At 33.6% G+C, this 20,044-nt stretch overlaps 1 protein-coding gene across 1 annotated transcript; it reads right to left on the bottom strand.

Moving 5' to 3' along the window:
* Positions 1-593: 593 nt before the first annotated feature.
* LOC103486723 (ubiquitin C-terminal hydrolase 12) lies at positions 594-18,299 on the bottom strand. The gene is made up of 32 exons (XM_008444769.3): positions 18,094-18,299; positions 17,759-17,822; positions 17,393-17,537; positions 17,146-17,303; positions 14,346-14,611; positions 14,057-14,275; positions 13,793-13,901; positions 13,588-13,703; positions 13,103-13,201; positions 12,887-12,996; positions 11,753-11,827; positions 10,782-10,860; positions 10,521-10,667; positions 10,349-10,429; positions 9,926-10,045; positions 8,715-8,837; positions 7,880-7,957; positions 7,213-7,301; positions 7,018-7,126; positions 6,840-6,908; positions 6,635-6,739; positions 3,497-3,552; positions 3,236-3,413; positions 3,050-3,151; positions 2,900-2,971; positions 2,684-2,749; positions 2,417-2,482; positions 2,156-2,242; positions 1,931-2,047; positions 1,752-1,826; positions 1,504-1,590; positions 594-1,262 (listed from the first exon to the last, which is right to left on the bottom strand). The coding sequence occupies exons 1-32, from the start codon at positions 18,121-18,123 to the stop codon at positions 1,221-1,223; spliced, it is 3,339 nt and encodes a 1,112-aa protein (XP_008442991.1). The 5' UTR covers positions 18,124-18,299; the 3' UTR covers positions 594-1,220.
* Positions 18,300-20,044: the final 1,745 nt, after the last annotated feature.

Below are 20,044 nucleotides of genomic sequence, written 5' to 3'. Positions count from 1 at the left end.
GTTATACATGTTTTTTTTTAACATTGAAATACAAACATCTGTCTAAATTGTCATACAGAGAGAACTTTTGACGTCCCAACTATCGAGACTATATTGATAAATAGTTCATATACCAATTGGGAAATAAATTCTAATAGGTTCTAAACTTTGAATTGTCAAATAGAATCAACCGTAAACATTAATATCTTTTAACTACTTGATTTTTTTTCATCACTTTAAAGTTCCAAATTACTTGGAAACGAAACCGAAAGGGAAGAAAGACACAAACCAAAACACGAATTTTAGAAACGGTCAAATAAGTAAGTTGCATTTACCTAACAAAGATTCAAGAGTACAGCGACCATTTTTAAAGTTTACAAACACTTGTTACACATCAAATTGAGGACCTACACAAAGATTGCATATCTCACAAAATTGTTTGATCATAAATTTGAGACATAACGAATTCATTTCTTTCTTGAAATAATTTAATTGAATTTTATGTATGATGACGTGTGTGACTAGTTCAGGTGGAAATTTGACATTCTTGAAATAGCTATTTGTAAAATATGCATTTTTAAGAGGACAAATAAAAAATAAAAAACGAAACAAAATTAGTTGGAAAGGTTTTCATTAGTAACATTAAAATGGGGTCTCCCATATTGGAAAAAATAACAAAGTTATATACTACACTGCAGTGTTGATGATGTACATGAAAGATTATAAAGTTTTTCTCAAACTCATCTCATCACCTAAGGAAGCCACCACCACCATCACCACCAAAATAGGGTAATTAAGGTAAAAATAATGAATGAGACAAAAACACTGCCAACTATAAACTCAATATACATCCCCTCAGATGGAAAAAGAAAAGAAAAAGGAAGTTGCTTATGTACCTGGTAAATTACACTAGACCTTCATAACCCACCAAACTTGTAAAAAAAAGCTGAAGCTTTAATGAGTTCATTAGAAAAAACATAATGGCAGAGCCCCAGATGGAAGAATTGAACAGTAAAATGCCCGAGGAAAAACTAACCTCCCCCGCTCGATTTTAAACGAAAAAAAGGAAAGGGAAAACAAAAACTATATCACTGAATTCCTATAACTACACACTAGAGAGTAGCTTCAATAGGAGCTTTGTTTCTTCATACGCACCTCTCATTTGCATATTCTACATTTCTTCCATATTCGAAGAAGTGGGGACTTCATACGGCTCAAGTATTCGTAGAAGATGGCTATGTTCAGTTGTATATTTTCACAGGTTTCTCATATGTGGCACGGTTCTGCAAAACATTGACGAGAACTTAAATGGTTATAATAATGAAGGGCCACTTTATAATCTTTATACGTAAATATAACTTATATTTACAACTTATATTTGTTCTGTACTAAAATACTTTTGTTCTATATTCAGCCATGACTCTGGAGTGACAAAAACGTTCTTTATTTTTTTCTCTATGATTCGTTAAGAGTAAAAGGGTTTTTAGAAACAAGATAAGCATAAAGATGGTTAAAGACACTCACATGATTGACAGCATAAGACCTCTTGGGAGTGGTGTCTGAATGCTCCAACCCAAGGTACTGTTCCCAAGCACCATAAATGTCTCTCCTCTGCATAGTATATTGGTACAGATTCAATACAATCAGTTCACTTGGTTAGGACGAACAGATTAATAACAAGAGTAACAGTTCATGATAAAAGTTTTGAAGGGGGCACCAAACAAGACAATTGTGAACAAAACATGAGGTTTATTGTTAAAAGTGGGAAATACCTGAAAACGATTGGAGACGATGTCAGAATCCTGCAGATATTCTGGCCGCCCCAGGGAGAAAAATGCAAATTTCCACTGGGGAAATAAAGTAGGAAAATAGAAAAGAATTATGGCACCAAAATCAATTGCATTGGAAAAGTCAAGTCAATCAACAGCAAAATGCAGGATGAAGAGCCTACCTTTGAGAACTCTTCATCTGGAACTTGAAGTTTCTTCTGAATGCGAACTTTTACATCAGCCAAGGTCTCACCTTCATGAATGACCAAGAAAAACGGTTCCCCAAAGTTTTGTACTTGCTGTTGAACAAACAACGTATTATAAAAGGTATGATATAAGAAAGCTTTAGGAAGCCTTAATATCAAATTGCTGAAAGTAATTTTGAAGAACTCAAGATGACTTCATACCATTTGGTTTTGTGCCGTCTCTTTGCTGAAGTGGTATACATGAATCAAACGGTCCTGAGGACCAAGGTTTTTCTCTTCTTCAGGGATCTGATATTAATAATAGAGCGTTGGCAACAAGTTTAACACTAATATTAATAGTAAAGGTAATCCGCATGACTACAAATCACCAAAATCCCTCAACAAAGGGTATTGTATGTCCGACATCAAACACGTGGAGTAAAAAAAAAAAAAAAAAGTCATTATCATGGTGGAAACACTTGCCTCCTCCACTCGCAGTGTCCAGTATTGGTCATTTATATTCTCAATTCTTTCATTTTGTGGAAAGATCTGTGAAATGGAATCACAGTTACAATTAAAAACATGGGGGGGAAAACAGTAAAACCAAGGCCCTAAATAACATCAACTTCAGACTAATTACATGAAAATAGAATAAAGTATTTTATTAGAAGGAACTAAAAAGCAGATGAAGATCTCATAAGAACTGAATCCAAGAGAAACTATCAAATTCCAAGTCAAGCATATCATTACCTTGTAGATCTTATGATAGAAAACTTCAAGCAATCTAAGTTCCGCATCTGGATGAGATAACTCAACCTGTTTAAGGTGCACTAAAATAAAATCACTGGGGAAAGTGAAGGATTGTAAATGAATCGGTCATAGTAATAGAAAACAACAAGATGGTGTCTTCTTCCGATCGAAACTGTGATCAAGCTTCTATAAATGATAATTGAAAGCAGTCCATACCTTTGTCTTAAGTAAATTAATAACATCACCAACGGTACTCTGTTTAGGTAACCTAATATTGTGAATAACCACCTGAAACAATGTAAACAAATTTGCTCAAAGCCTGGTTACAATCTGAAAAAGGAAATTGGTGCCACAAACAATTCGCACCTCATCTTTTGTTGCATGATGAAAAGCAACCTTCAGATTTTTGAGACCTTGCAATTCCGGGAGGGGAATGTCCAAGACTTCATAATACAATATATCAGACATCTGTCAACATGTAACCCAAATTTTAGCCCCAATTCAAGCAATTAGGCATAGAATAGTAAGGAATTAAAATCAACAAAAAACTACCTGGTTATAATGCACCAACATATCTGACAAATGATCTACCCCTCGGTATTTAATAGGCTGTGGCTTAGGTTGCTGAGAATAGCAGTTATGTGCAGTCAATCTGATTTTGGATGGATCGTCCAGTCCAATTCGTTGTGCCACCTTTTCAACGACCTCATCATAAGTATGAACTTTTGACCTATAGGAAGAGAAATTGCACATTAGACTGAGTCGACATAAAAAAAATCTCGATTGTAGAAAATTTGAAGTGGAATTACTTACAGCTCTAAGCAAAAGTCATCCTCCTTGGGTTTTTCTAGAGTTCGAAAATGAACAACCTAGAATGCAGAAAACCACATACAAGCATCAACCAATGCACATCACCATCATTTTTCAAGTCAATCTCAAGCAACTACAGTTGCACATAACTATACAGGCAAACAAATGCAACAGCAACACTTACATAGAATTGACATGTATATTTCAACCATTCTAAAGGATCATTCTCTCCTCAATTTGTGCAGAGAAACTATTCTAAGAGATAGCAAAAACTGACAGTAGTTGATGTAGCACATACTATGTGAAGGCTATTTTTGCAATTTTGTTTATAGAAATAGAAACATTTCATTGATACAATACATAAAGGACAAAGCCCAAAGACACCGAAAGGTGATTATAGGAAAGAACACAGGTTAGATCAAAACCCTGATTCTTGGGAGGTTAATTGCACACAGATTCAAGTTCCTTCTATTTCAACTGGATCAGTCCCTTAGAGACCCTGTCATCCAAATTTTAAATATTCTGTTTTTTCCTTGCCTTCGTCAAAAATAAAAGTTTTGAGAGGCTCTTCTTGCCAAACTTCAGGTCGTCCATCCAAAAAGAAATGTGACTTAGATTTTGAATCTCCTTTTAGTGTGAGCAGTGTCGAAGATGATCATTTAGGGAAGCTAGATGAGTTAGAGGATCATTCTTTGAAGGACTCCTTAGCAATTGATCTCAATGATTTGTTTCAAAACGAAAAGGAATTGAATGATGGTAATCAGACCTCTGGAAACCCCTCTCAGTATAAGCATTGCAAAATTCCAGCCCATTTAAAGTCGATGGTAGAAAAATGCAAACTAGTTTATGTTTGAGATCTGATTTTAGTCACTCTTTGGCTCAATAATCCGTTTCTTTGAGTGGCTTGAGGGTTGCAGGTAAAGAGATTGGATTTCAAGTCTCTTGAACATTTAATTCAGAACTAGTACTCCCTAGATTCATTGACGAAACTGGGCTCAAGAATTGTTTCCAACCAATTGATCAATCATTAATTTTTAGCAGTTTGTGGTTTCCATCTTAGTGAAGATTCAGCAAGGATGGTGGTTGTTCTCTTGGCGTCTGCTCTTCTCTCACGAAGCTTATTGTGGGCAACATATTTTCAATGATAAGATACAGAAGATTAGTGTTAAAAGATGTATACGTACAACAATCAAATTGTGGAAGAAATATTTTTCCAAGGTTATCAAGAACCTTTTATGCGAAGCAACAAAAGTACAGTAACAGCTGTTATGAAAATGTTGATGGAAAATGCATCAGCAGTTCAAAGATTTAAACTGAAGTTTATGTGACTGCCTCAGCTTCAGATTCTTATCTATTCTGTTGGTCTGGAAGTTCCTTTTTAGTTAAATATTATCCTCTTGGGTAAAAGATTAAGTTGTGTGCTCTGTTTTTTTGTGTTTGCTTCCTCTGCTTTTTATTGGTCAGTTACTCCGTTTTTTGCACATTCTGGTTTTTAAGTTTTAGTTAATTAAATTGTTTTAATTAGTTCGTTTTAATCTTTCAAAGACTGGTTTGTAGCCTTTAAATACAGGTCCCTAGGTTGTAATAAGCATTATCTCTAGAAATAATACAAAAGTTCTTCCAGAACTCTCCAAGATTGTGTTCAAGAAATTAGTAATTAGTTTTACACTAGCAAAACTACTTGTTGAAATGAAAGGCTAAGTAACCGGATGAAGATAAGACTTCAAACATTGGCATCTTTTGAAGCAAACGCTTCAACTTTTAGAGAACCACAGGATGATCTACATTTGAAACAAAGATCGCCCTGAGCCAAAACTCCTAAATAAGACCATTATTCTGGCTGTTATTCGTTTCTGGTGTTGAAATAATTTTACCAAATTGATGAAAACCACACTTCAATCAAGAAAGAAAATTTCCTTTATCCTAGCATGGAAGAAAAAAAGAGAAATAATTACTATCACTAGGTCTCTTTGAAATCCCCCAAAACAGAAACATCTTTCTGTTTTCAAAAATTAAACTGATTTTCCTCTTTGAATAAAGAACTAAGGGCCATTTCAAACAAATCCTCAATAATGGCATCCTCTTGCAAGTGATTAGATAAGAGAAGTAGTTCCAATTTGAGACTACAAAAGTTTACTTGTGATTCATTATTAGAGTCATAAAAAACGTTCATTGAAGACTGACATTTTGAATGACCATCGGATGAGTTAAAAACTTCAACAAACAAAGTAAAATCTGTTTGGCCACCTGAAAAGCCATCTGAAAAATTGGAAACCATGGAATAGGAAATACTCACAGTTTGGTTTTGCCTCTCAAGTTTTCAAAGAAACAATTGATCTTGATGGTTAATATAAAGCTTATAAGTAAGAAGATTTGATGTTTGCAGATTACTGAGGCCTTCTATTGCTTTTTGAAGCCTTGAAGGATTGCCCCTATTTTAGCCTTTAATTTTGCGATTGTATTTTTGGGCCTCCCCATTTGTTTATTGTTGTTTTTTCGATCCCATATTGATTTTTGGACCTTTGTAACAAGATGGATGCTTTTATTGTTGTATCTTTGTTGGTTTGATTATGTTTGTACTCGGGATATGATGCTTAGCGCTATGGGGGTATCAACCTAGTTGAGATGTCCAGGTGCGCCTCCTGATCCTTCTAGGACTCCCTTGATTACTATCTCTTTATTGCTCTCTTTCTATAAATCTCTTGCACTTTGAGTTTTTATTAATAAATAAGTTTTTGTCTCCGTTTCAAAAAAAATAAGGTGTTGGTTTTTTCCCCAACTATTTTGAATAGTCTTCATTTTCTAGTGTATTGGATGAAATGTATAGATATTATGTCCGAGTCAATCATGTGGGTGTATGATGTTGATGTTTCACGAAATGAAATTTATCTTCGCTTGTACTGTTTCTTAACACACACACATGTAAGAAACCCAAAAAAAAAAAAAAAAAACAAGTCTGTGCACACACACAAAATGCTGTGAGCATATCGGGTGTCCTATTTGACTAATAATCCTACAAGACAAGTAATTTAACTTAAGCATTGCTTGTCATGTAAAACCCTAATGTCTTTTTCTATTTTTTCTTTTTTCTTTTGCTTTGTCAAAGAACTGATGGCAATGCCAACCATCAAGGATTTGTACCTGACGATTATGTACATACTCCAAAAAGGATGGAACATCAGGGTATCTGCATTCTTCACTATCAATAGGGGATTTCTGAAAGCAAATAATGTCCCCGTCCTCAATCTGAGAAAAAAAAAAAAAAAAAACAACAACAACAAAGGATATCAGATGAGGGACAATTACACGAGAAAAAGCAATAATATGAGCATAAGCTAACACCCACCTGACTTAGTCGAAATGAAGTCCTTTTATCTAGATGTTCACACATGACACAAGGCTCAAACTTTATTTCCTGAAGATCAACCAATGAACTTTTAAATAAGAATGATTTATAGATGAATGTGGTCACTTGGAACAACAAAATGTGAGGAAAGAAAAAGCAGAACATATAATGAATATACCTCAAAAAGTTCAATCTCTTGATCAGGATCAAAGCCTGCCATTTTATTCAATTTTTCCAAAATTTCAATAGGCTTTGTTGAACTCTTCACAAAAAGCCTACCTACGTATCTGGCATGAAAAAAGGCACGTGAAAATGTCATTATCCAGAATCCGAAGTTAACAATAATCCATTCATGGGTAGGCATAACGTATACCTCAGCTCTCCTTTCTCAGGGTCATAAAGCTTGAAGAAAAGAAGAATATCATCTTTATTTTTCTCAGGTGGAACAATAGGATGTAGATCCTGAAGCATGAAATCAAATTATTGCAGGTTTAGCATAGGATGTGTACACAGGTATCTCCAGCCCCCCGAAAGAAAAGGTTGAGATTTTCTAACACATAACTCATGCTATTCATTTAATTGGAAAATTAAAAGTCACATCTAACATCCACAAAGACGGGTGGTAACAAAAAATTGAAATTATAACCACGACCACATAACTAAGAATAATTTCAAATACTTTGCTGTATGAAAAATCTATTATATATAGTTTTGCGTTAGTGATTATAATTCTTCTTAGCAACAGAAACAAACTTATTCCATGAGTAACAGTTTTCTGTAAACTAACAGCATTGGATAATAAAAGGACGTGACTGGCAAATTAAGCAAGCAGCACAAATTTTTTTAAACCATTTTATAAAATACTAAGTTGATGAAGTTAGCAATTTACATTACCGAAAGCGCACTTGTGTTGATCTTTGTGTTGTGTATAGACAAACATTAGGAGTGCAAAGTAATATGAGTCATACGAAGCTAAATCAAACAAGAAGTATCTCAATCCACCCTTCAAACAAGAAAAATATATGTGAAAGAAGTTTTACCAATCCAAGCTCTACTTCCAAAAACAACTTCAGTTCCGCATTATTTGCTTTGTTGGATGCTTCTCTCAGCTGCCCAACCTGCAAAGGTGAAATTTACCCGTTAGCCTGAACTGAGTTTGTGTTAGATAAGAAGTCTTAAATCATAAATCAACTCAAAAGCTTAAGCTAGTTGATAAGGGTAAATTTAATGTAACATCTAATACTTCCCCACACTTATGGGCTTGAAATATTAAGAAAGATCCAACAAGTGGAAATCAATATTAATTGGGGAGGCAATTAACATCACAAGGGCTTGAATACATGACCTCCTTAAACCACTTGCTTTGGTACCATCTTAAATCACCAATAGACCCAAAAGCTTAGACTAGTGGGTGAAGATAAATTTAATGTAATATCTAACAAGAACTATCAGCAAACTATAATGGCCAAGTACAGCAAAAATTGCAGACAAATCCAGGAAAATATACAAAGTAGAAAAGATGTCAATCTATCGGTAACCAATCACATAACAGAAACATTAGAAGAAATATGATTAAATAGACTCAAATATATACAATCAAAGAAACATTCCACTATGATTCACATCACAACTAGATGCTGATACATAAAATAATCCAGCACTTCGTTTAATTATTATACTATTGTTACATTAAAAGTTATAACAGGCAAAATAACAAACCAAGATATAAGATGCTGAATAGAGATTACAAGATGGTGAAAATGAGTCAATGGCAATGAATTGTTCTGTTATATAAAAAAGTCAAGCGGTATGCATGTTACCAAATAAATTCTGAGATCTTGAAAAAAAAAATATAAGAATAGAGAAAATAATTACAGATTGTGCTTCTTCTTGTGGAGTCAACGGCCGATTAGGGCGATACGTGTGATTTTGCCTCTTTGCCCAAATCCAAAACCGCTGAAATTGCACTGGTATGCCATACTCCTTGGCAACTTCCTCCTGCAAAATACCACAAATCAAAATGGGAAAAGCAAAAAACTAATAATAAGAAAAAGAAACAAATTTTCAGTAAATAAAGAAATGGCTGCCACTTGTGTTCCCGACACCCAGTCCATCTTAATTGATGGAAGAAATATATCAGATGCTATTCTAATTGCCTCAGAAGAAATCCTTTCAACAGGGAGGGGGGTGGTGGATGGTTGGATCAAGGTGACAACTCTTGGTCTTGTATGGGGGAGTAATTTTTCGATAGCCCCCCCCCCCCCCCCCCCCAAATGCCATTTAAACAGGTTCAAATGACCCAAGAAAAGCAAGGGAAGGTTATTTTGTGTGTGCACTATGGCTCATAGAGACTTAAATATGTCAAAGATACTACAAAGAAAGGGTAACAAGTGGGTTCTCTTGCCTTTAACTTGTACCCTCCATCTTTTCTTCTCAAATATATTTTGTTTCTTAAAAAAAATCTAAATAAATAGAAAGAGAAATATATTCAAAGAATACAAACTCCTAAAAGAGTCAAACATAAACATGGGAAAACAATAGGGTCAAAATTTAAAATTAATAATACAAACACCACTAGGAAACCTTCAACTCAGATGAATCAATTGATCATTCTCAACATCTTTCTTATCCTCAAAAACTCATTGATGAAAAAGCAAAATTATAAGAGCATGAAAGACACAATTAGTATCAAACAAGTCCTGATCCTCCACCAAGCAAAACAAAACAAAACAAAACAAAATAAAAGGTAAAAAGGAAAAAAGGCATTCCAATTAATCACAAAAGAATAATGATTACAAAAATGAAAAGACAAACTTGGAGTCGAGAACCAAACAAGGAAGCACTGTGAGTAATAAACTTGAACTACTTTTAAGGTATGGAAAACCAAAGCAGTCAAAACAAAAACCACTATCCAAATATAAAAATGAGCAGCTGAAACACAAGTTTATTTTCCTTCTCTCCTAAGAGAACAGTTTATAGAACCATAAGCATGAACTAACAATATGGAAGGAAGTTCAGAACAGCTATAAGGAGATGCATGCAACATTGAGGTTCCTGACTATGTCAATTTCCAAAAGTCCGTGTACCTTGAAAAGATTAAAAGGTACTTGTTTCTGAATACGAAAACTGCGAACTTTGTCATGATCAACAAGATCGAAGTATATATCCTTCCCTATTTGTTCTTGAAGGTCCACATCTCGTGCAACCTACCAGCAGACATCAATTCTCTTAGGCACAAATTGTTCAGTTCACTAGGGTCTATAATAAACTAACCCAAATAAATAAATAAATGACAAAAATCAAAATTCATAACTAAGGGTGCTTAAGCAATATATTTTGATCTTAAACAATTATTAAGACGTTAATTCCCATATCAGTGAACACAAAATCTTGATCTCGTGAATTGGAAAGTATCTTATTTTACAGTTCAGCAGTCGATTATTATAAGGCCAACCCAACCCTTGAAGGATATAAATCGCCAAGCATGAAAGAAAGTGAGAAGCTGCAACCTTGATAATCGCATAGAGATGGGCCTGAGCTTTATATTTTCTCTTGTCTTCCTTCTCCTCCTGCTCTTTCTTTAACCTTATCTGTATGGTGTCAAGAAAAGTCAGCCAGCTTCTATATAGATCCACACTTGATCAGAAATCAAGAAGAAATGATATAAATAAAGAAAACTACCCTAAGGTGTTCGGCTATGTCTTTCTCATCCACATTGCAAATTATTTTGTCCTTGTCACTTTCACGGATGTACACGAGCATATATGCATTAGAATATTTGGTGAACTTGAAGGGAGTATTGTTGAAACCAGGGTTGGTCTGTGGCAACTGTCAAACATTGAAGTGTGTGCATATTAAAACCAGGTTAGTTTAAAAAGTGGACAAACAGGTACAAAACTTATTTAATGAGAACCAGATCTTTCATTAAGCAAGTTGTATCACCTCTTCCTCACCACCATATTGCTCTTCTAATGCTCTCTTCGTATCTTCTTTTGTTACACGCTCATCATCAAATTTGTACCTAAATTAACGAAACTTGAATCAAATAACCAGCTGACAATAAAATATTACTTATTATAGGCACATTAAAAGTGTAGTAAATAAACCATTGCAAAGGAAAATCCCCCAAATAGCTACTAGGATAAGTTGTGCACAAATCCGAAATCGAAGGTTCATCGAAATTCCCTACATACTAAAGGTATTTTGTAAATTTACCACCCTGATTTTTTATTTTGAAACTGTATCAAATACAATAAACTCTAAAAAACAAGAAATGAGAATAGTTATCAAACACATTTATGTTTCTATTTCTAGACCATATGAAAGGTATTATGTTATCTTATCATGTTTTTTAATATTTTAACCTTTCTACTAATATTTATAAATTTAAGGATTTAAAATTCAATTCAAAACCAATCCCTTACCATTTGATTTAGGATATTTTGGATAAGAATTAAAATCAAGACTTATTAGAAATTTTGAAAAATCATAAGTTTAGGTGACATGAAGGAGATTTATACACAAACAGGCTAATAACTGGGGAGGGTGGGGGTTGGGTTCAAACCCAACCCAACACCCCAAACAAGCTTCACGTCCTCGGTAATCAGGATTCAGATATCATCATATCCGATTCCCCGTAATTTGATTCTATTACAGCGATCCAAACACCTCATAATGGTCTTTCTGTTACTAATTAGGAATTTAAGAACTGTCTTGTAGTCCACCACCTGGTGAATGAGAGTGTTTTTAACTCCTTTTTTCCCTTTCATGCATCTATGGACTACAATACTTCCTATGATTAGAGTTTCTTTTGTATCATTTTGGATTATTTTATTCATCAAATGGTTCGTTACCCAAAAAGAATTACGTATCCTACTAAAAATTTGAAATAAAATAGAAAAGACCATGCATACCACTGATCAGATAAGGTTGGTCTGATAAAAGCATAATAATGCCCACCATGGACACCACCACTATGTACCAGCACACTGCATCAGAAAATCAAAATTAGTTAGATGTTGATTCTTCACATTTTAACAGTCAAAGAAACTATAACCAAATGCATGGGAAAAGGTTAAACCTTTAACACAGCGAGTTTAGTTTTAGGATGCTCCATAAGTAAAGGAGGTCAAAAGGGACACAGATTTACTAGTGTCTATGTTGTTCTGATAGAAACAAGACAACCTTTTCTCTCTAAGACTTTCATGCTAGCTTTGTGAAGTCAAAGAACCCATGAAAGGTAGATATTTTATTTTGAATGATTTTGTTGGAAATATTAAGCAGGATTAATAGAGGTTAAACAATACGTCATTCTAGCTATTTAAAAATTCAAGCTACTTTATTTTGTGCCTGATGGATTTTCAGCTCGTTAGTTCTTGCTTTGATCCTTTAGTGGAAATTTATAGGAGGTTTGGTTTTGAAAGGCCTTGGACGCTCTTTGGTTCTTGACTGGAACGCTGCAAAAGGATGTTTTACCTTCTCTGTGATCATGAGCCAAAGAGGAAGGAAAAATTCTCATAGATGAACGTGGTCAAGAATAGTGCAAGGTATTTATTTAGATTGAAATTGGTGCTTATTTGAAGGGAAACAAGCTACCAAGGAGAAAATATTTGATCTTGGAAAACCAAATGGGTTTTATGGTATTCTCTGTCCAAAGAAGTCTGCAAATACTCTTCATTTGATATTAATTCCTGTTGGGAAGCTTCTTTAAGAGTTATATATTGGATTGTGTTCATCCTTTCTTAGTATTTGCATTAATTAATAACCGGGAACAAATTTTGATTGATAGATGAAAAGGAATCTTGTTTTTCAGTTTGGCAAACGGGAGATTTAGTTTCACTCCTGAAAGGAATTACTGTGTTCTCAGTAATTGTGCTTCTGTAATATTTATTGATTTAAAAAAAAAAAAGCATTAAAATATTTCCAGGAAACGTGAGTTAAAAAGAAGTTAAAGAAATAATTATCAAATTCAAGGTTCTTGGTATGGAGTTGATCACCAGAACATCTTGATTAAAAACTCCCAACACAGAGCAATAACAGGGCTATACCTATGAAGTGTGTACAGGTTGCGAACACTCCTATCTGCTTCTGGAGATAGATACTTGCCGTTCTCCCTATCAAGGTCTAGTTGAAGAGGAAACTCATAGCGATCATTTATCTGTAAACCAAAATCACTTTCATGGTTATTCAGTCCCACAACAAAAAATGACACGTCCTAGAGTAAGGAATGCAAAACCATTCTAATGTATATTTTCACTACTGACCTTCACCATTGTATCTCGCATAAAATCATACTCAAACCTCTTCAACTGAAGTTGGAGGACTGGAGGGAAGTCAATAAACAAGACGCCCTTCTTAGCTTCCTGAAACAAAGATTAATTTATGCAGGAAAAATCAAGTTGAAAGATTTACTTCCTACAGTTAGCTGAGGAAGTTGAACAATCTAAGATTTCTGCTATTCTAGATTCAAGAACAATTTCAGTTCCTTTAAAGCATTTAAGATAGTCCGACCTTTTCAACACAAAACTAGTGGTTATAAGGTCAGAAACAGCCAGAACAACGCCAGAAATAAGAAAGAGAACTACATCATATCCTACTTATCCTGACAAAGAGCCTCAAAAGTTGCTTTATCGTTAAAAAGCCACAACATTCAAAGAATACACCTCAGGCATTACCCATAAAGAACCACAAAATAAACATAAATACACACAGAGAGGAATGCTAGAATCAAATCATTGTCAGTACAAACCTGCAAGCCATGCTCTTCTGCATGATACTTATTATCACCCTCAAGACGTTCAACTTCCACATACTTATCAAAAGATGCATACACATCATTACAACCCTTCACATCAAGCTGGAGATCTGCCAATCCACCCAAAGAAAAATCAGCTTAAAACTAAAAGGTCTTAAATCAAGTCAAAATGTAAAAGTGTTTTCTAAACCAGAAGTACCATAAAATGACTCCTTTCTTGTAGATTTGTAGTCAACATTAATGCATTCTATGTAATTCATGTGATGACCCTCAAATAACTGCTGTATTGTCCCCTCTACAACAGTTCCCTGGACCAAAACCGAATAATTGTAAAAGAAGAGATAAATAATAACATGTAGAGTATTTATGTCAGTAGGAATTGGACCAAGCCAATGCATATAGGATTGACCGTCTATATTTTGATAAGCATTCATCAAACAAATACAAGTATCCTGCGCTATACCTTCATTTTATCTTCAAGCTTTTCACACAAAACTCTGTTGAGTTCTTGCACATCATGTTGCATAAAAGAATCATAAGTATCCCATCCAAAGGACTTAGTAAGCTCTTTAGTTGCAACACTGCTGGCATTAAACTGAAGTTTATAGAACAAACTTTGTAGAGCCAGAGGGATGCTTCCTGAAGGCATGTCATTCTCGGTTGTCGGCATATGGTAAACAGCCTGGATAGTACTCAGGAATTGAGAAATCCTCCATAAGACAAAAAATAAGAGCTATGGAACTTTTTCCTACCTTTCTGAAGTAAGGTATATGATAAAGTGTCTGAAGAAGAGAATTCATGTAACAAGTTGCCCCTTGATTCTTAAGACCCACATATCCAGTTTCTTTCTTTGAATCATATGACCAGTAATCAAGAACCTTACGAACCAGAACCTCAGCTTCAACAATACATGTGTCATTTACAAGGTACCCTCGACTAGGATCATAAAGATCACTGAGAGGCATGAAAGATGTAAAACCCCAATCACTTTCTCTAGCATTGAATTGGTGTTTTGTGTCTGCATAATTAAACATGAAGAGAACATATTATTGCTTAAATCCCAAACAGTAAAATTTGCATAAAAACGTGGCACCAATTTTCCTTCATGCCTAAGATTCTTCAGTTAAAAGCAATCCCCTGAATAGGATAACATGCCTCTTGTCAGTTTACGAACACATTAGAAATGTCTAATGGAAAACAATTGATATTATAAAAAAATGGTAAGAAGCCCAACTTTCCATGAAAAAGTTGAAAGAATACAATGACATACAAAAAACAAACCCGATCAAAAAGAAATCAAAACAAATAACAAAAAAGTACTCCAGTCCGAAAGAACGAGAACAAGCCTCCAATTACAAAAAAACCTAGTGACGAAAAATAAACAAATTATAAAATAAAAAATGGAGGTGGCAAATTTTAAGTGACAACTTCTTCAAAACACGATTTCTTTTGTTTTTTTGGATAGGACCTCACCTTCTGAAAACACTAATTATAGTTCTTTTAGGACTTTTGAGATTGCATTGGCTTGTGATAGAGTGTTGTTCTTTTCTTTTCTTTTGGCTATGTTGTGGCCTTTTTTGGTCATCTGGCTTAAAAGGAAGTATTAAAATTTTTCATGGGGTGGAGCGGTTTGGAGAGGAACTCTGCAATAGATCTAATTCCTTCGTGGGTGTCTGTGCGTGTTTGTTATGTAATTGTAACTTTAGCTTTATTCTTTGGACTGGCCCCTCCATTAATTGAGTATGGGGGATATCGTGATTTTGGACTGGTCCCTCAATGAAAGCATGGTCTCTTACCATAAAATTATTTTGAAAAATAAAAAATTAATACTAATTACAGTATTAAACTAATTTATCATCTCCAAATAATATATCAAGTCTAACTCAATTTTTTCATTAATAAAAAAGATAAAGAAATTCACACACACACACATTTATAAAATAAACCCTATTTCCATGCAACGGTAGTCTCCAGTCAATATATAATAGGAAGCTATGTGGAAATAAAAATTAGTAGTTTTGGTCCCAAGAAAAGTCGATTTAAAGGAAAAATAAATAAATAATAATACAATTATTAAATCTTCCTCTGCAAAAATGAGTACACCCAATTTTTAGAGAATGAAAGGAAAATATATCGTAAAAATGAAAAATAAACACTAAAAGCAAAGTTTTAAATAACATTGAATCATTATCTCATTTTTGGTGCACTCTTAGCTATTATGGATTTCAAGGACAATCAAACAATTACAAGATGGAGAAGTTCACAGGCAATAAATTCATAGTTTAATAAACAAGAAGGCCTTTGTGTATACGTTCAAGAAGCTGACCTCAGATCGATATTAACAATTATTGTCTTGTTTTCATACTGACATGCAAACGTGAAATTTCACAGTACTTTCAATCTCCTTCCAAAAATCCAGACATAGATTAAGTGCAGGATGTCAATAGTACTAGAAATTATCTGTAGGAAAGGGCGAAGGAGAGAAGCGACTGATGGTTAATAGGAGTATTGTGTCGAACCATCTGAGTGAGTGGTCTGGAGATTGGGAATGTAAGGTGCAAAATATTTTCCTTCCATCAAAATGATTATGGCATTCTTCCTTCGAACCTCCAGGTATAAGGTACTCCCAGAGTCCCATGTCATAATCAGGGACATTGGGCACTTTTAAAAACTCATAAAAGGTAATCCAATGCTGTCTGAGCACTCTAGGGAGGCTACTACCTTCAATCACAATTTCCCATATTTATTTTGAAGCCCTTTCTAAAAAATTTATGGTTTGTTGTCTGAGCACTCTGGGAAAGCTTTTATTGATCATGTGACTCATGAGTTAGCTTCACTCCTATCTAATAGCCAAACTGCCAACCTCTTCCCAGACAGCAACCATGTGTTGACCACAAAGTATAGATACTTCTGGAATCATCACTAGAAAAACTTTATACAATCGTCCGAAGTCTTCTCCTTCTCCATCTTTGGTGAAGCATTGTTTTGTCTAAAAGTATGCTTGAAAGATTTTTACCATCTCCAATATTTTTTTTTATAAAAATCTTCATTTGAAAAAAAAAATGAAAAAAATACACGAACATACAAAAGAACCAAATACACGGAAAGGAAGCCCCTAACTAGAATAAGGGACTCAAACTACACAAAATAGCGTCTATCAAACAATTACAAAAGGACTTCGAAATCTAAGCCTAACATAATGCTCAATATCTTTGAAGTTCATGATGCACATTTAGTATCATTTTCTATATTATTACCTTTAAATATCTATATAAGTATAAAACTTGTTTGTGCATGAATCGATTAGGAAGAGTGGGGAAAAGTTATGCAAGCTTATTGGCCATGTTTCATAAAGTGGGGGAGAAGGGAGAGAAAATCTGAACCCGATATATTTTTCTAGTGGTAGTTTTCACCTGATACACAATGTTATCAATCAACAAGTGATTAAATTATTCCCCTTACAAGTACCACAAATGAGAAAACCCTATTCTTCTACATGTTAAACTGAATAGCGAAACATAAATAAATCTCATGTAATGGGAAAGTACTTACCTTTTCGTATCGAATACTTCTTATGGACCTGATTAACCACAGCCAAGCTGAACTGGGCGTATCTACTCCACCCGTATGGCAACGTTCCAGAGTCTGCAACATCCAAATACATTGACAGGTGGTCCACGTTGTTTCCTTTTGGAAAAACTAATATCCGCCTGAGAAAACCAATTAACTTAAATCAACAACTAGCTACATAAACTCAATGGCGCAAATTAAAGTTCTGAAACTGAGATATAGAATGTACCATTTATATCCGCCAACAGAAAACGAGTCAGAATAATATTTTTTCATGTTTAACCTAGAGAAGTTCTCGATTCTCCATGTGAATTTTATAGGTGGAGGATCCTCCACTTGCTGGTTTTCCACGGTGCCAGAAGGCTCCACTTGAGCTGTAGAAAAACAATCACACAAAATGCAGAACAAATCAAGGTCTCAATACAAAATGGGATCATCATACGAAAAAACTAAAGTCACGCCACAAAACAAAACCTAATACAACCCAATCTTCCAGTAAATTGTAAACGCATTAACTCCAAAACCATGGCCAACTAAAAAAAAATAACACAAAATTCAAATAGTATAAACTAGTCAAGTAGGGTGAATATAAAACCTTCCATCGGCTGAGGACCTTCCACTACATCCGAATGTGGCACAAGCATCTCCTCGTCTTCTTGCTGTGGAACAAAACACGCAAATCAGATCTTCCAAAGGACGAAAGTCGACCCCACAAAGATTGAATCGAAACCCTAAAGCTATAGCAATTAAACAAACCGAGTTATTGAATTCTCAACTCAATTTGATGTCCGAAGCAAAATCAAAACCCTTAAGATCAAAATTCAAAGAACAGCAAATGACACCAAAACTCACAAACAAAGGACGACAAGTACGAATACAAAATGAAAAAAAAAAACAAGAACAGAAACTAAAAAAGAGAAGCTAAATTACATCGAGAGGTGGAGGAGTCATCATAGTCATTGATGGAGGGAAAATGACAGTCCGATCGACGAATCAAAGAACGAGCAAAACACGTAGAAACTTGAAAAACAGTAAGGGGAAAACAAAGGAAAAAAAAATTAATAATAAAGCCTGCAACACTCGAGAAAGAGAGAGAGAGAGAGAGAGAGAGATGGAGGGAGGGAGAAAGAGAGAAAAAAAAAATTGGTTCATAAATATATATATATATATATATATATATATATATATATATATATATATTAACTGGTAATTTTACTTAATGAGAAACCTGTATTCAATCTTTCCTTGAAAAAGTACATCTATTATATTAAATTTTAATGGATCCTCAAAATTGTAAAATCTTTATTTTCGATTAAAAATTTATTATTTAAAATAAATTTCTATTAAAAAGATATTTTTAAAATATAGTCAAATAAACTAAAACATTTATAATACACGACTACCGATTATAATTTTTTCTATTTATATCATATTAGATTAGATTGTGATCTATTAATTAGATAGACAGATATTTTATTATATTTATAAATATTTTTTAAAGTTTTGTTGTTTAAAATAATTTTTTATAATAAATATTTCAAATTAGAATGAATAAAAACTGAGATGATGAGATTTTAAATTAGGAGAAAGAATAATGTTGGATGGAAAGTAAAGAAAATGAGAATATAAAGAGGAGGGTGAGGGTGAGGGTGAGGGTGGTGAAGTTGTGCTGCCAGATATACGGTATTATACGAGATCGCCAAGCCATTATGAAATTGACATGCAATGAGACACAGAGAAGGGGTTTTCTTTTTTCTTTTTTCTTTTTCTTTTTCTTTTTCTTTTTTTCCAACTGGTGACGTGGCTTCTTCTCAGGGTCACGTGCTTTTCGCAAAGCACGTGATATGACCCTATCTAAAAAATAAAAAATCTGAATTGTTTTCTTTTCACACTCTCTATTGTATTACCATTACCACTTGCTTTTTCCTTTCTTTCTTTTTTTTTTTCTCTCTCTCTTTTAATTGGTTTTTTTGACTATGTGAATTTCTTCTCATTTGGAAGGATTTTAATTTTGAAATTGATGATAAAGTATTAAAGTAAAAAGCCAGTCATACGTGTTGATTCTTACAAATTATTAAAACACACATTCCAAATTGTTGGTGGTCTTTTTAATAAAAACACTAAACTACAGTTCTAAATTTCAAACTTATGCTAAAATAAGTTTATGATATTTCTTTCTAAAAATATTGTAATTTTCAATCATCGTACTACAAAAACTGCATGCAGTTAATATAAATAGTTGGTTATGAAATTTTAAAAAAATAAATAAATAACAATGTACGTATGTAATGCTATAATAACATTTGTTGATGAGTTATGTGAAAACAAAGTTTAAGTTTCGACAATTGAGATTAAATAAGCATACGACACACGTCTTATTAAAATATTTTATTACACAAAATTCATTGTTAACTTAAACAAAGAAAAATCGTTTTCAAATCTAAATTATGATTATTATAAGACTTTGAGATTTCTTGTAAATTGACACAATCCACCTAAACCATGTATTAGGAGTTTGGACTAGATCATACAACATGCAATAAAATTATTATATCATACATATAAAGTCTCCATAAATATTTGTTAAATAATTAAATATAAACAAATCCACGTAGTAAACGCAAAATTATAACATTTCAAAATTATAAACCATGAATACTAGCTAGTTTCAAATGTAAACTCCTTTTTTTAAAAAAAAAAAGTTTATATATAAAAAAAAAAAAATTGGTTGAACTTTTGGAAAAGTTGAAATAAACATAATCCATTTGATGTAAAAGAACATCCGAATAATATTAATATATATGCTGAAATTATTATAAATATCGACAACAATAACATTTTAAAGTTAGAGCGTCAATGTAATGATATTGATCACAATATA

This window comes from Cucumis melo, chromosome 4 (genome assembly GCF_025177605.1).
Source record: "Cucumis melo cultivar AY chromosome 4, USDA_Cmelo_AY_1.0, whole genome shotgun sequence".
Classification (NCBI taxonomy): domain Eukaryota; kingdom Viridiplantae; phylum Streptophyta; class Magnoliopsida; order Cucurbitales; family Cucurbitaceae; genus Cucumis; species Cucumis melo.
This window is presented reverse-complemented; position numbering and strand designations above follow the sequence as displayed.